Source organism: Scardinius erythrophthalmus (genome assembly GCF_964197995.2).
Source record: "Scardinius erythrophthalmus genome assembly, chromosome: 14".
In the NCBI taxonomy this organism is placed as follows: Eukaryota; Metazoa; Chordata; class Actinopteri; order Cypriniformes; family Leuciscidae; genus Scardinius; species Scardinius erythrophthalmus.
Window position 1 is genome coordinate 24,234,480 of NC_138234.1, and position 14,638 is coordinate 24,249,117.

Sequence of the window (14,638 nt, forward strand, 5' to 3'; positions counted from 1 at the left end):
ATTGTTATGATAAATGAATGAATAACCTCTAAATTATAGCCTATTTGTTAATTTCCAAACTATTCAGCAATTACATAATTCATATTGAAGCAGCATGGGTGTGGATTTGCACTGTAAAAAAACCCAGCCCATAATAAACAAAAAAAAAATGATGGCCTTGTTTTTGTGCAATAATGAATATGTGAGGAATAGCCGACACTTTTGCAAAAGGGTTTATTTCATTATTTTCTGTTGTGGCCAACATAGCATTCAAAAGAAGAACACTGGCTGCAGATGTCCTACTAATAATGACTTGTGTTTGTGTGGTAATACTTGGGAGGAGCTTCCGAAGAATCAACTTTTTCAGCTTTTGAGGCGTTCACTATATTGATTCTTCTCTAAAATTGAGAGTGAATGTGAATCTGAGCGTCCTCTCCGCATAATGGTGCTTTTCAGAACCAGCAATGATTTTCACGAAGCTTTCTGGTGATTAAGGCTTTTATTTTCCTGCAGTTTATGTGAAGGAGAATGGATTATTGGTACGCGCGCTCCCATCAGCATGACAAGAATCGAGTTGAGAGCGCGCGCGACAGACAAATGACAATTTCAGTCATTATGTTGTTTTTTGTTGCGCTTCTTCCATATGCACTCACAGCACGTAAGTACAATTTCAGATGTATTTAAAGTTTATTTTGAATAAAAGCCATTTGAGAAGAAGTCTACAAACTTAATCTTCATTTAAAAGTTATTTTTGGAGGCGTTTATGATGTTTTCATTTTCATCTCTACTTAAGAATGTCAAATAGTGTTCATATTCTCCTTAGTTTTGGCTAAAATACTATAGTTAAGGAATTAACACAATTATCCACTTTCATCAAAGAAATACTGAAATGTTTTTAAAGCTTTTCATACTGTTTGAAGGCGACCCTATAATCGTTTAATTTGCATTTGGAAGAAACGATAGTTACCAAGGTAAATTTGTGCAAAGAAACGCTATATTACAGACACACTGTAAAAAATATTGTTGGTTTAACTTAAAAAAGTAAGTTACCTACTTGCCTTAATTTTTTGTTAATTGAATTTAAAAGAAAAAAAGTTAATACAATGAAGGAGATTGGTTAAATAAATAGATTCTCAAAATATTGTTATCTGAACCACATTAATTATCTAAGTTGATTTGACATAAGATAAAAAGTTGTGATAACAAATCATGAAAATAATTTTTTACAGTTCAAAATAGCTCGTCCTTGAGTGCAATATTGCTTTTATAAAAGTTGCCTCATTTGTTTTTTAAAACAAATTCAGTAATTTACGCATCCTTCTAGAAGACATGATGCTATGCAACAAAAATAATCATCTACATTATGTGTTTTGACCAAACAAAAGCGTTAGAAACTGTGTACTAAATTGAATATAAATGTGAATGTAGTTGTTCAATCACCAGTTTCATTGGTCAGTATTTTCAAACAATGCTCAAGGAGAAAAAAAGTGTCCAATAAGTACTATAGTTTTAGATTAACAATTCAGTCTTGTTTCCTAACTCTTCAATGTTCCTTAGAGTCCAATGGCACGTTAAAGAGCTTGTCCGCCTCCCACCAGGAGCAGAAATGATCCACATCAACACTTGTTCTCCCTGAAGGCCAGAAGTAGTAGCTTTTCAAACCCAGCCATTGTTCCCTATGAACATGTATCTTTAACATGAATAAATATGAGCTCTGTGGACACACAAGACGAATATTTACAAGATGGAAAACCACTTAAGATGCTGAAAAATGACCTTGTGCAACCTTTCCAACTGCTGGTCATAAATCCAGTTGTAAAAATTGCTGGAATCATGAAGTCTCCTCTTATTCTGACCCCCAGACTTGGCTGTCATATCCCCCCAGGATCCAGTTCTTCGCATCGGCTCGAGCTTGACTGCAGTGTGCACTGTTAGTGCCGAGCTGGAAATAACAGCTAGGTCCTTGTACTGGACGCTGAATGGGAGACGCTTGGCCAGAAACACTTACAGAGTCCTGAGCCCAACCGAATCAAGCGTCACACTTCATCAACTCAATGGCTCCTTGCAGCAGTCAGGAGACAACCTGGTTTGCCACCGAAGCAACGGAGAAGTGTTGGCCGGATCGTGTATTTATGTCGGCTGTGAGTGTGTGAACAAGTTTTGGTGTCTTTTGGTATGCGTTTTTGAATTTTCATGCCGTCCTCTTCTTTTCGTTTTAATTTGATGTACAGCACCCCCTGAGAAACCCGTCAACCTGACATGCTGGTCACGAAACACCAAAGATCTCAGCTGCAGATGGAGTCCAGGGAGTCAAGGAGAAACATTCATCAATACCAAATACATCCTCAAGTACAAACTAAAGTAAGATTCTGACACCAAAAAACTTCATACTTTTCCACATTTGTTTTTTGCAAGAATCCCTTTCAGCATGCAACTTTTCCATTTTAACGTCCATCTAGATGGTACGGTAAAGAGAAAGACTGCGAGGACTACACGGGACAGCCGTATATGTGCTACGTTCCACGCGACCTTGCCATTTTTACACCATATGAAGTCTGGGTGGATGCGTCCAATCAGCTTGGCTCTGCCACTTCTGATGTGGTCACCTTAGACATTTTAGATGTAGGTAAGTAGGACTAAAATATGCTTGTTTGATGGAAAAATAGAAGTTGGGATCAAGGTCACTTGGGATTACGTTTCCCAACTCACACATAGATGCACAAAACCATATGAACGTCTCGCATATGGTGCGCACACTCGTCTGAGAGAATAGATTTTTACAGACTATAAAAACACTTTCCAACAGCTGAAAATTTTCCAAAAGGCATCTTGTGAAAATAGAAGTTTGAAGGTCAATGGGCAGCTGAAAGTCTGTTGGCAATAGGTTAAAATGTATTATTTGACATATTATTTGACAAATTACTTTTTTGACATACCAATGAATTAATCCAATTAATCACAATTAAATTACTTCCATCAATCAGCATTTTTTGCAGAGAAAAGCAAAGATATAGTATTACTACACCATCTTCAAGCCCTCATTTCCTCATCTTCTGAAACAATAAGCTCCGGAATTCTCCATGATTGGCTTTGCCCTAAAGGCGAGCTTGATTAAAAAACGTATCAGTGGAGCACGTCCAATCGCAAACATCAATGGAAATGGGAGATTACATTTGCAGCGGCAAAATATCATCTAGCTAATGAGCAGCCGATCAAGGTTTATTGGGAGATTCAATTACAAGCAGCTACATATTTTTCAACTCTTTGAAGGGATCTTTCCCTTCCAAGAGTTAAAAACTAGCTGCTTGTAATAGTTTAATGAATAGTTTGATGGTTACCATCTTTTGTTAGGTTTAATCAACAGTTCTGAAGCAAAATCTTCACAGTGTTAGATAATGGGAAACATTTCTGTTCAGTAACTACAGATCCGCCTCCTGACGTCCTTGTGAGCCGCGTTGGAGAGCTGGAAGATCAGTTAAGTGTATGTTGGGGCAGTCCTCCTGCCCTGAAAGACTACCTGTTTCAGGCCAAGTATCAGATACGATACCGTATGGAGGAGAGCGACGAATGGAAGGTATGGCTGGAAGGGTTTTGTCCAACGGTCTCCAATCCTGCTCCTGGAGTGCCAACGTCCGGCTGAGTTTAGCTCCAACATGCCCCAACACACCTGCCTGGAAGTTTCTGGTAATCCAAGGGGTGTTTAATTGGGGTTGAAGCTAAACTCTGCACTATTGAAAATAATGGTTTCAAGTATTCATAGCAATGCCATAGAACAGGGGTTCTCAACACTGGCCCTCGAGGTCCTGCAGAGTTTTGCTCCAACCCTATTCAAACAGACCTGAACAAGCAACTCAAGGTCTTCAGGATTACTAGAAGGTTATAGGCATTAGGCAAGTATTTGAATATTTCAGTGAACAGTTCTTAAAAAGACCCTCCCACTCGGCACCCTTTTGCCCCCTCCTCGACAACAGCCCGAAGGTCCGTTTTTGGACCGTCTTTGCTCCGACTAGAGATCCGTTAGTGCCAACGAGTCTGACTGTGCCCGGGTGTGAAGAACATTTTAATAATCTAAAGAAGCTTTCTGCACTATATAGAATCTTTTGTGCAAAGGTTCAATGGATGTTAAAGGTTCTTCATGGAAGCATTGATGCCAATAAAGAACCTTTATTTTTAAGAGTGTGGAGCAGGATTGCACAGTCCTGGGGTAATCCAACAGAAAACTAAATTTAAAGCAGTGTTGTCCAATCATGCTGCACTTCCAGCATCTGAAATCATGTACTTCCCTTTTATATAGTAGGTGAAAAAATTATGTGATCAAAGAAATATGTCCAAATTCACAGAACTTATAAAAGAGTAGGCAAAAAGTACCCGGATGATCTACTACTTACAGCGGGATTCTGAGGCCACGGGAGAGGATTTGTGATTGGCAGTGAAGCAATTGACACTGGTAGGTCACATGACAGTGACAAGATGGCGAATGTAGTACATTTAGATTACATTCATACTGCACACATATAGAACATACTTTTTTACCACTTGCAAAGTAAGTAGGCCTACTTGTTCAAAGTAAGTACCTACTCAAGAGTGTGCGATTTTGGATGCAGCCTTTGACTCCAGTCCTAATTAAACACACCTGAACTAGGTAATCAAGGTCTTTCTGCTGCATTCATGCCATGTCGTAATTACTGTAAATAAATCGCTCGAATCCCTCTAGTGGTACTTTGATATTGCACACCAATCGATCTGCACAGCCAACAAGTCGAACACACCTTAAATCTGCAGTGTTCAGGAAGCACTTTTTTTTTTTTTTCGTAGCTCTCAGAAAATTACAAAGTTCACTTGAAGCCTTTTAACAGTTCAGAATCATTACGGTAATTACGACATGGCGAGAACGCACCTTTAGGATCACTAGAAACTTCCAAGCAGGTGTGTTGGAGCTAAACTCTACAGGAAAGTGGCCCTCCAGGAGCAGGATAGGACACCCCTGATTTTAAAGTATAGTTCACCCCAAAATGAATATTCTGTTTAGGGTCCGTTTACACAACACTTTTTTCAACTAAAAACATCCAACTTTTATGCATTTGACATCGCCAACGACTGGCCTGGCATGAATAATACAGCAATTTTAGTCGTTTTTGGTGATCTGTGTGAATTGGGATCATTTTGACGTTTGTCGTCTGTACTCAAAAAACACAAAGGAAAAACTTTTCTGTTTTTAGTGCATCACTAGCCGCGTTTCCATTACCCTTCAAATTGCGCAAATTGAAAATGCGAATTGAAAATACGCTTAGTGGAAACACGTAATTTTCGCAAAAACTCCCATTTATCGCAAAAAAGTCTTTACGCTCGCATGAGGTGTTTTTTCAGGCAATTCGAAAAAGAAATATTTCGCAAATCTGCAATGGAAACAGTTTTTGCGCATTTACAGGTCACCTGACATAGATAAAATACTGGATTCTAAACCTCAAAGAAATGCCACAATCAAGACCTCGAAGCAGAAATGAGCGAGAAACACCTCATAGGTGCCGCTCTCAAGTATAAGGGTCTTTCCTTATCTTTAATGACTGGATAACACACATACGTCTCCTTTGATTAATAATAATGGCCAGTGCAGCGGCTGGGATATAGTACATAGATATAGTTGGTAGAACCTACCAACGTCCATTGCTGTGATTTTTGGAAAGACTTTACTTATCGAGAGAGGAAAAAAATAAGTTTTAGTCGCATAACATCGGTTAATGGAAACGCCGTCATTTCGCAATAGTTTTTTGTCGACATTTAGAAAAAAAAATCGCAAAAGTTTTGCGCAAATCTGTAATGGAAACGCGCCTATTGTCATGTAAATGTGCCCTAAATCAGCCTCATGTGATTCCAGAGGTTTCTTTGTTCTGTGAAACAAAAAAATAATAATTTGAGGAATCTCCTGGCCACTTTTCCTAACCCCTAAATGATGTACTGACTCATAAGGGTAGTCCATATGACTCATGCATTATATAGTCTTCAGAAGTAACAAGATAGCTTTGTTTGATTGAATGACTCGTTCACTAATCTGATTGATCTGGTTCTCAGGTTCAACTCACTGACTCAATGATCCAGCAATTAACAGCTCACTGGAAAGGAAATTTATCAGTAAATTACTGTAATTTCAATCTGTTTTCAATCTAATTCAAGGACCACTATTATGATAGCTTTGCACAAGAAAGTTATACAGGTTTGGAACGACATAAAGGTGAAAAACGTATGACTGAATTTACATTTGTGGGTGAACAGCTTTACCCAAATCGTCCCTAATATAATGTCTAGTGTGCATACTTAATTTTACTTCCCCTCAGGTGATCGATGATGCTGGGAACCAAACGTCATGTCAGTTAGCGGGTCTCAGAGCCAGTACTGTGTATTTTGTCCAAGTACGCTGCAACCCAGTGGGCATCTATGGCTCGAAGAAGGCAGGTATCTGGAGCGACTGGAGCCACTCGACCGCTGCGTCAACACCTGGCATTGGTGAGTTACAGCAAAATTCATAGCAGCAATGCAACGTCCCTTTACTTCACATTAGGCTGCTGCATCATGCGCTAATTAGATTCAAACCATATGTAAACGCTGAAAAAAACATCAAGCTACTTGATAGGGATCTCTCATAAGCAGATTCAAAAGACTTCAGTAAAATGTCAAAGCGCTTTAGGGGACAATTGATGAATTCTTTGAGCTTGTCTCAGATTGATAAATTAAAAAAGTCTTAGAGCATGTTCAGATTAAAGGGGCGGTCGACCTGAAACTTAGTGGAAACAGATTCGGTTCGTAAGAAATGATGTTACATGTCTTGCATTAAAGAGAGGATGTTATTAACCTCTGTTTTATGCCAAGCAATATGAGTTATGGCAAGTCTGAGCTCCTCTTCCTGCATTCTGTTTAATGCTAATTAGCAGAGAGATGGTAAATAGTCTTTTATTCATGAGAATGTACACATCGCTCAGGGCCACACTGTACAATCGACAGCATTTAAGCAGCTGTTGTCAGCTGGGGTTGAATTTAACAAATGTTTTACAAATGGTTCACATAAAAAATATGTACACCTTAATGCAATAAAATGATATACTGAATATTCACAATATATTCGGGAGGAATTTTGTGGAATTTCAAATGTCTTAGATATCACCTTTAAGTTTCCTATAAAAAGAGTGTGTCATTAGACTACTTTCACAATCCTTCCTTTCCTTTTATAAAAGCATTATAGACAAAACAGTTATTTTTTTAAAGAGTTGCTAAGTCTGATTCATTTTCATGAATTCATGAGTCATTAATAATGAATCAATTCCAAACCAGTGTTGTAATTGATATTAATTAAATGTATTAATATTAAATGATTTTAATTAATTAAAATAAAGCTGGAATAAAAAATGAGATGCAAAACAAAAGTTAGAAATTACTACCAAAAAATACTAATAAATATTATAATAGTATATAAATAATAATAATAATAAAAACTTTTTTTCATTTTTAATGTATTACATATATGTTGAAATAAAAATGTATGTAGGTAAACATTGATTTTTTTTTTTTTTTTTACTATGTAATGCTATAATGGTGCAATATCAATTTTAAAAACAGGAGGAAAAAAAAGAAATGATTTATAAATATATCAAGATTAGGGATTCACCAATATAAAAATTAAGACTTTTACTGATAAGCTGATATTTGTTGGCCATAAAAATAATGTTAAAATTCTATACAATTTTGTCTAAATTAAAAATAAAACACTAAAAACTAAAATACAATTGTATTTAGGAATCACAACATTATAATGAACAGTTTGAAATATTATATATATTATATTCTTTTTGATAATCGATATGCATCCCAAAATGAATACTGTCAAAATGTTGAAAAAATAGTATAAAATATATAAAAATGAACATTTTTATAATTGCCCAGTCCAATATATACCAGTTTGAATTTGCAGGTGAACATTTACAGTTATGATTTTTTGTAGCATCTTACTAAAAACTCAATATTTTAATATCACTTTAATGTCATTTTCATTTCCATTTGCCCAGCAGAAAGGTCACATGGTGGCTCGTGCGATTTGAAGCCCAGCGAGCACAACTCAACTCTACGAAAGGAACTCAAGCAGTTTTTCGGCTGGATGCGCAAACACTCTTACGGCTGTACGGACGTCAGCATCAAACTCTACGACCAATGGCGCGTCTGGCTGCAGAAAGCCCAGAAAACACACGACCAGGTCAGTAAGGACAAAGCGTACCCCCGTTTTGCGAAGCATATCGAGACGGCAAATCATCACTCTTGGCACACATGAAATACAGCCACATTTAGTGGTTTTATGTGACCCACACAAAAGAGAACCAAAATATCTGTTTACGCTTTTGATCAATAGACTCGCATTTGATTGCGTTTGCTAATGGCGGAGCATCATATAATCTTCAGACGGTTACCACAACAGACGGGAACAGCCAGTCAAAGTAATCAGCCGGAATGCTAATAAATTCCTTTTAGGTTAGACTGTGCAGCAAAGCTTCAGCTGCGATCCAACCGAGCACGAAAAGTCTTGTGTGGCGTACTCGAACGCTATCCGACATCCGCTGCACGCTCTCTGAACCGACTCAGTGGTTACTGTAGCTCTGGCACTGACGACTGTTGGGAAACTTAGGCCGCTTCATTAGTCACACTGTCCTTTGAAGAACACGATGTAACTGCCACAAGAATGGCTGGTACCAATTACGCTTCTCTGTCCCCATATATCAACTCATCACATTCACTTGTAAATGCCATTGTCTTGCCTTTCAGGTACTACAAAGCGGTAAATCATAGTGAAACTCTAAAGAAGGCTTGGGAGAGTTTGCGGGGGCCTGCGACGACAAGGTTTTTATCACTCTCCAGTGCTTGGGACGTTTCATCTGGATGAGCCAAGACTCTCTGAAGGAATCCGCAAGGAGACTGTAGTTTGGCGACATGATCTACTGCTTGCCTCCTGCTATAGTCCCCGTCAAATGCGTCAAAGGAAGTGCTTTTGTCTCAGACGTGTTATTTATAAGGGCATTAAAGCATAAAGAAAGACTCAAAATGACGAAAGAGAGCATAAAATGTTGAAAATGAGAGACTCTCATTCTCATTTCACTATTGACCTGTCATTCAAAAAAGGACCTTTTACAACTACACTGTAAAAAGTGAACAGTTGACTTAACTAAAAGAAAAGTGAGGATTAAAATTAATGCCTTGAATCATTTTCAATCTACATCGGTGGACTTGTCTTAAAAAAGTGAACTTCAACTTAACTTGAAAAAATAAACCATGCGTAACTGAAAAAATTAAGTGGACTTAATTTTATCACATTAAGTAACACATAACTTAATTTTTTCAATTTTTGAAGTTTATTTTTTCAAGTTCAGTTGAAGTTCACTTTAAGACAAGTCAACTGATGTAGATTGAAAAAAAAAAAAAACCTGGCAGATCAGATCATTTTATATACAAAGTTTATCGTGTTTGCTAAAAAAAAAAGATAATTGAAATATTTCTCTCTTAAAGGTAAAGTTTACTAAAAAAGTGGTCGCACTTTACAATGAGCTTGTTCACGCTTCAACATGAACTAACAATGAGTATTACATTCTTACAGAATTTATGAACCTTTGTTTGTTAGTTAATAAATTGATGTTCTGTTAACTAATGTTAACAGATACAATTTTTGATCTTAATAGTAAATGTTGAGATTAACATTAAGATTAATAAATGCTGCCGAATTGCTGTTAACTATTGTTCATTGTTAGTTCATGATAACTAACGTAGTTAGCTAAAAGGGGCTTTCGCACAAGGTTGTACTAGTTAAAGGAACTAGCCACCAGGTGAGTCGCTCGAGAACTAAATCTTAGGGTCATTTTCCTGGTTGCATTCGCACCGTCGACAGGAACTCTGCAGTGACGTAAGCCGACCGCCATTTAAACGTAGCATTCAACATGGAGGATGGATGGAGGATGCTGTGATCGATTGAGAAATGCCTGGACTTCGGTGTCAATCAATCGCTGTTTTCCATGTTCGTGGAGTTGTATATGTAAATTGTGTGTTTACGCTGCTTTTTAAAAACGGCGGACGTCAGTGTTTCGTATGGCATGCGTTCGGCCAATCAGCGTACACTTACGTCACTGATAGTTCCTCTTGTGTTGGGTTAGATCCTACTCTGAAGTAGGAGCTAATTTAGTCTCGTTCCTATCACTAAAATCGTTCCCGTGGCGCGAACACACCGAAAACTGGGTACTTTCGCCAATAGTTAAAGGAACTATGAAACCGCTCCTCCAGTGTGAAAGTCCCCAATGTTAACAAATGAAACCTCATTGTAAAGTGATACCAAAAAAATTTCATGAGGACTGGTTCTGCCAAGCTCGAAGATTAAAAAGGCCCTATAAAAATATCATAAATCTGACTTGTGCTTTATAATCCAAGGCTTCTGGAGTCGCATGAGACGAACAGATTGAAGTCGTTATTCACTGAAAAACATTACATCCACCTTAAATCTAGTTCATGAGCAAATTAGCGATCTGAATGAATTGTTCTTTGCTGGTCCAGTTTATGAAACTTATCTGAATGATTCAGTTATATGACTAAAATAACGGTTTCTCACACAAAATTATCTTAAGTCTTCAGAAGACTTGGAATATCATCACATGGACCACTTTATGGTGCTTTGTGTCCTTTTTTGAGACTTGAACACCTTCACATAAGGAATAAAGGCATACAGGTTTGACAGGAAAGACATGAGGGTGAGTGAATAATGACAAACTTTTAATTTCATTTCAGTGTACTGTCCCTTTAATTGGTAAACACATTACAAGTTTAGATCATGTAAGTGGAAATTGTAATGCAGTTTCATGTAAATACTGTATCATTATGTAAAAAATTGTTTTGTCTGTATAAATGTCTTAAAAATATTTAAGGAATGTTCATATATTTTGTACCACTATTATTATGCATATGATCATGAACAATATTTGAACAGTTTTACGCTCTTAATGAACTTTGTGTCGGTTTGAACAAACAAAATGTCAAGCTATTTCGAACATAAACAAAATAAAATAAAAGATGTCAAACTCTATTTAATAAATATATGATTCGGAAAGCCTGCAGTAGCAATGCAGTCTATCTTTAAAGCACCCAAGACAGCGCCTTATACCTTAGAGGACTCTTCATTAGAAGGGAAAGTTCATAGAGGATCTGAATCCATCTCTGTCTCCTGAGACTGACTACATCTCACTCCGGCTCCTCCGAGTCATACTTGAAGTCTTGCAGAATCTCACTCAAAGCGGCCGTATTCTTTATTGTACTGACAGAGATGGAGCGAAACAGAAACAGAGTATTTTTATTTGGATGTTTACAACAATAATTGGTTTTTATCATTAACTTGATATACAAAGTACATCAAAACCAGGATGAAACATTATAGCATTGATACAGTGGTGACATTTTATTTATTTCAATAATTGTATTAAATTTCAGTAATCAATCTTATTACCTTTTTAATTATTTAGCTTTTTTTCACTGATATTCAATATATAACAACAGATATATAGAAAGATAAGGATATTGTAATATTATTATTTTAAATATAGAAGTATTATAACTTAAAATAATTATATTTAGTGCTGTCAAATTGATTAATCACGATTAATCGCATGCAACAAGTTTGTAAATTTATAGTATGTAGGTGTGTGTGTGTGTGTATATATATATATACACACACACACACACACACATACATATTATATATTTACAAACTTGTTACATGCGATTAATCGTGATTAATCAATATATATATACACATGTAGGTGTGTGTGTGTATGTATATATATATATGTATATGTATACATATATATATGTATATACACACACCTACATATTATATATTTACAAACTTGTTACATGCGATTAATCCCGATTAATCAATATATATATATATATATATATATGTAGGTGTGTGTGTATATATATATATATATACACACACACACCTACATATTATATATTTACAAACTTGTTACATGCGATTAATCAATATATATATACACATACTAACACACCTACATATTATATATATATATATATACACACACACACACACACACAAACTTTTTGTTAGATGCGATTAATCGTGATTAATCAGTTTGACAGCACTATTTATATTATATACATAAAAATAATTAATTGAAATATAAATAAATGACAAATGAATATTAAAAATGCATTTTAAAAATATGAAAAAAATAAATTAAAAAAATACAGTTGCGTTTCCAGCAGTGTCGGGTAAGTAATTATTAATTACTAGAAGATTACATCTTCAACAGTGTAATTAGATAAATGTACTAATTATACTCTCTAAAAAGTATCAGATTACTTGTTACTTTATCAGTCCCTTATCAACCTTGACCAGTTGAACAATACAAGGATAGACATGAAACTGCTCTAAATAAATAATATAAAACGGACCAAAAATATTTAAAGGGATATGGTTTCATTAAAACATACATTTTAAAATTTGTTTTATATTGAATTGTAGTAAGAAAGTATTTAATGCGGTTACATCAGAAATAACTGTAATTAAATGGCAAAAAACTAAGACTAATCCCTTACTTTATTTTTCAAGTTAAAAGTAATTAAATTACAGTAATGAATTACTTAGTAATGTACTACACCCAACACTGGTTGCCAGTAATTTTTTTCAATTTATTAGACATTAGCAGGTGTGTAAGAAACGTTGCACTTACTCCTGTTTGATCTCATGGACTTTCTCCTGGAAATCCTCATCTTCTGGGTGATCTTGGGCATTCTGCTTGGCCAACTGTAACTTAGCTGTCTGAAAAGACATTAATATAGATAAACATTAGGAATAGTAAACACTTACAGAACAGATACATTTGGTTCAATACTATTTTAATTTCATGCAATAAATTTAGAGGAGCAGAATCATTTCAGTACATGCTAATTGGCTGACGCAGAAGTTGTGCAGGACTAAAATGTTTTATCCTTAGTAAATATGCTTGACAGTGCACATCTTAGAATGGCTTCTTATGCATAAAAGATCAATACACTGACTGAAATGCTGTATCCCATGATGCAATGCACTCAACTTTCCATTTCCAAAGTTATGAATTCATTTCCAGCTATATTGTTTAATGTCTATGCTCACTCATTATTTTATCCGCCTACCAAAAGTTACACAAATATGGAATTAAAAGAAAATTAAAATGATTTATGTATTGTTGAGGTGATAACTGGGTATCAAGCGGTGCACGTTTAAATGTGGTATTAGCCAAACATTTTTAAAAACAATACAGTCTTGTGCAAAGTGCCCACCAGCTCTAGCTTTTCTTTCTCTTTAATCTGCAGTTTCTCAATGTGCTCTGAAAGGTCTGGCCGGTCGAAGTCTTGGTGCAGTTGCTCTTTAATCTTCAGAACTTCTTTGGAAATGCCACAGAATGCTTTGGTTATCTCATGTACCAGCTGTTTGTAGTGCTCGAAGTCATAGTGGGGCCCCGTCCTTAAATACGCCTCATGACCCCTGAGAACAACAACTGTATTACCTCAAAATACCCCTGATAGACTGACAGACAGACTGATAGATAGATATACTGTTGATATATAGACAGACAGACTGATAGAAAGACAGACAGACAGACAGACAGATAGATAGATAGATAGATAGATAGATAGATAGATAGATAGATAGATAGATAGATAGATAGATAGATAGATAGATAGATAGATAGATAGATAGATAGATAGATAGATAGATAGATAGATAGATAGATAGATAGATAGACTGACTCCTCAAATAGCCTGTATGCCTCCACACGCTCAGCTTGAAGAACATAAAATCTTCTGACCAAATTTTTGAAATCTGCAGGTGCCTTTAAAAAATTAAAGATACATAAAGTTAGAACAGACACAACTCACAAACATCAAAAAGACTTTAGGTAGAAGAAGAATATGAATCCCTTATGATATATATATTTATTACATGGCTTGGCTGAATTCCAATATAGAATGCGGTCTGTTATTTCTTTATAACAGACCGCTGCGAAGTATAACAGACCGTTGCCATGAAAAACAGCGCGTTGCTGGGCAATTCTTAGACTACGGGCACTTTCATGTCCTTTGATCATATTTTATAAAAAACATTTAATTTTGAAAAATTAACACTTTCATAGTTAAATTTACAATGAAAGTACTTTAGGAACTTTTTACCGGTAGTCTACGATGATTTTTTCACCTTTTTAAACATCATTATACATGCAAATATTGCTGTTTTGTGCTTGTCCCACACCCAGACTTTTGATCTTCAATAATGAGAAAGAAGTGTAAAAAAATTATTTATCTTTTTTTTTTAATTATGACTGAATAAAGTTTCAGTAAAAGAATCAAAACATAATTGAGGTATTTAAGGTCAGACAACTATTAATGTGATTTTATATACAAAATGTAGTTGTCCCACAGTATTGCCGTCATTTCCACCACAACGCTGTAATGTCCCTTTAAAAAGTTTTTTTGAAAGATTGTTTGGGTAGTTTCTATGGAGATGAACAATGACATCACAGCACATGTCTGACATGGAGGAGATTTTAAATTTCTTCAGCAACTTGGATAAGAAAACTCAAGGTAA

General features: G+C 35.7%; 2 protein-coding genes across 3 annotated transcripts in view; one reads left to right on the top strand and one right to left on the bottom strand.

Annotated features, from left to right (window-relative positions):
- Positions 1 to 327: 327 nt before the first annotated feature.
- Positions 328 to 11,096, top strand: crlf1b (cytokine receptor-like factor 1b). Of its 2 annotated transcripts, none has more exons than XM_081383751.1 (8): positions 328 to 637; positions 1,842 to 2,120; positions 2,211 to 2,340; positions 2,439 to 2,605; positions 3,396 to 3,553; positions 6,312 to 6,480; positions 8,034 to 8,218; positions 8,782 to 11,045. In XM_081383751.1, exons 1-8 carry the CDS (start codon positions 508 to 510, stop codon positions 8,803 to 8,805), a joined length of 1,242 nt encoding a protein of 413 aa, XP_081239877.1. In that variant the 5' UTR covers positions 328 to 507; the 3' UTR covers positions 8,806 to 11,045. The 2 variants fall into 2 exon arrangements, with proteins under 2 accessions (XP_081239877.1, XP_081239878.1); XM_081383752.1 differs by having other exon boundaries at positions 361 to 637; positions 8,037 to 8,218; positions 8,782 to 11,096.
- Positions 10,748 to 14,638, bottom strand: part of rex1bd (required for excision 1-B domain containing) — a 7,485-nt gene continuing 3,594 nt past the window's right edge. Inside the window, exons 2-5 of the mRNA XM_081383753.1 lie at positions 13,804 to 13,886; positions 13,333 to 13,537; positions 12,744 to 12,832; positions 10,748 to 11,305 (exon numbers count right to left, since the gene is read on the bottom strand). Coding sequence (XP_081239879.1) covers positions 11,233 to 11,305; positions 12,744 to 12,832; positions 13,333 to 13,537; positions 13,804 to 13,886 — 450 coding nt within the window. The 3' untranslated portion in view covers positions 10,748 to 11,232. The remainder of the gene's footprint in view (positions 11,306 to 12,743; positions 12,833 to 13,332; positions 13,538 to 13,803; positions 13,887 to 14,638) is intronic.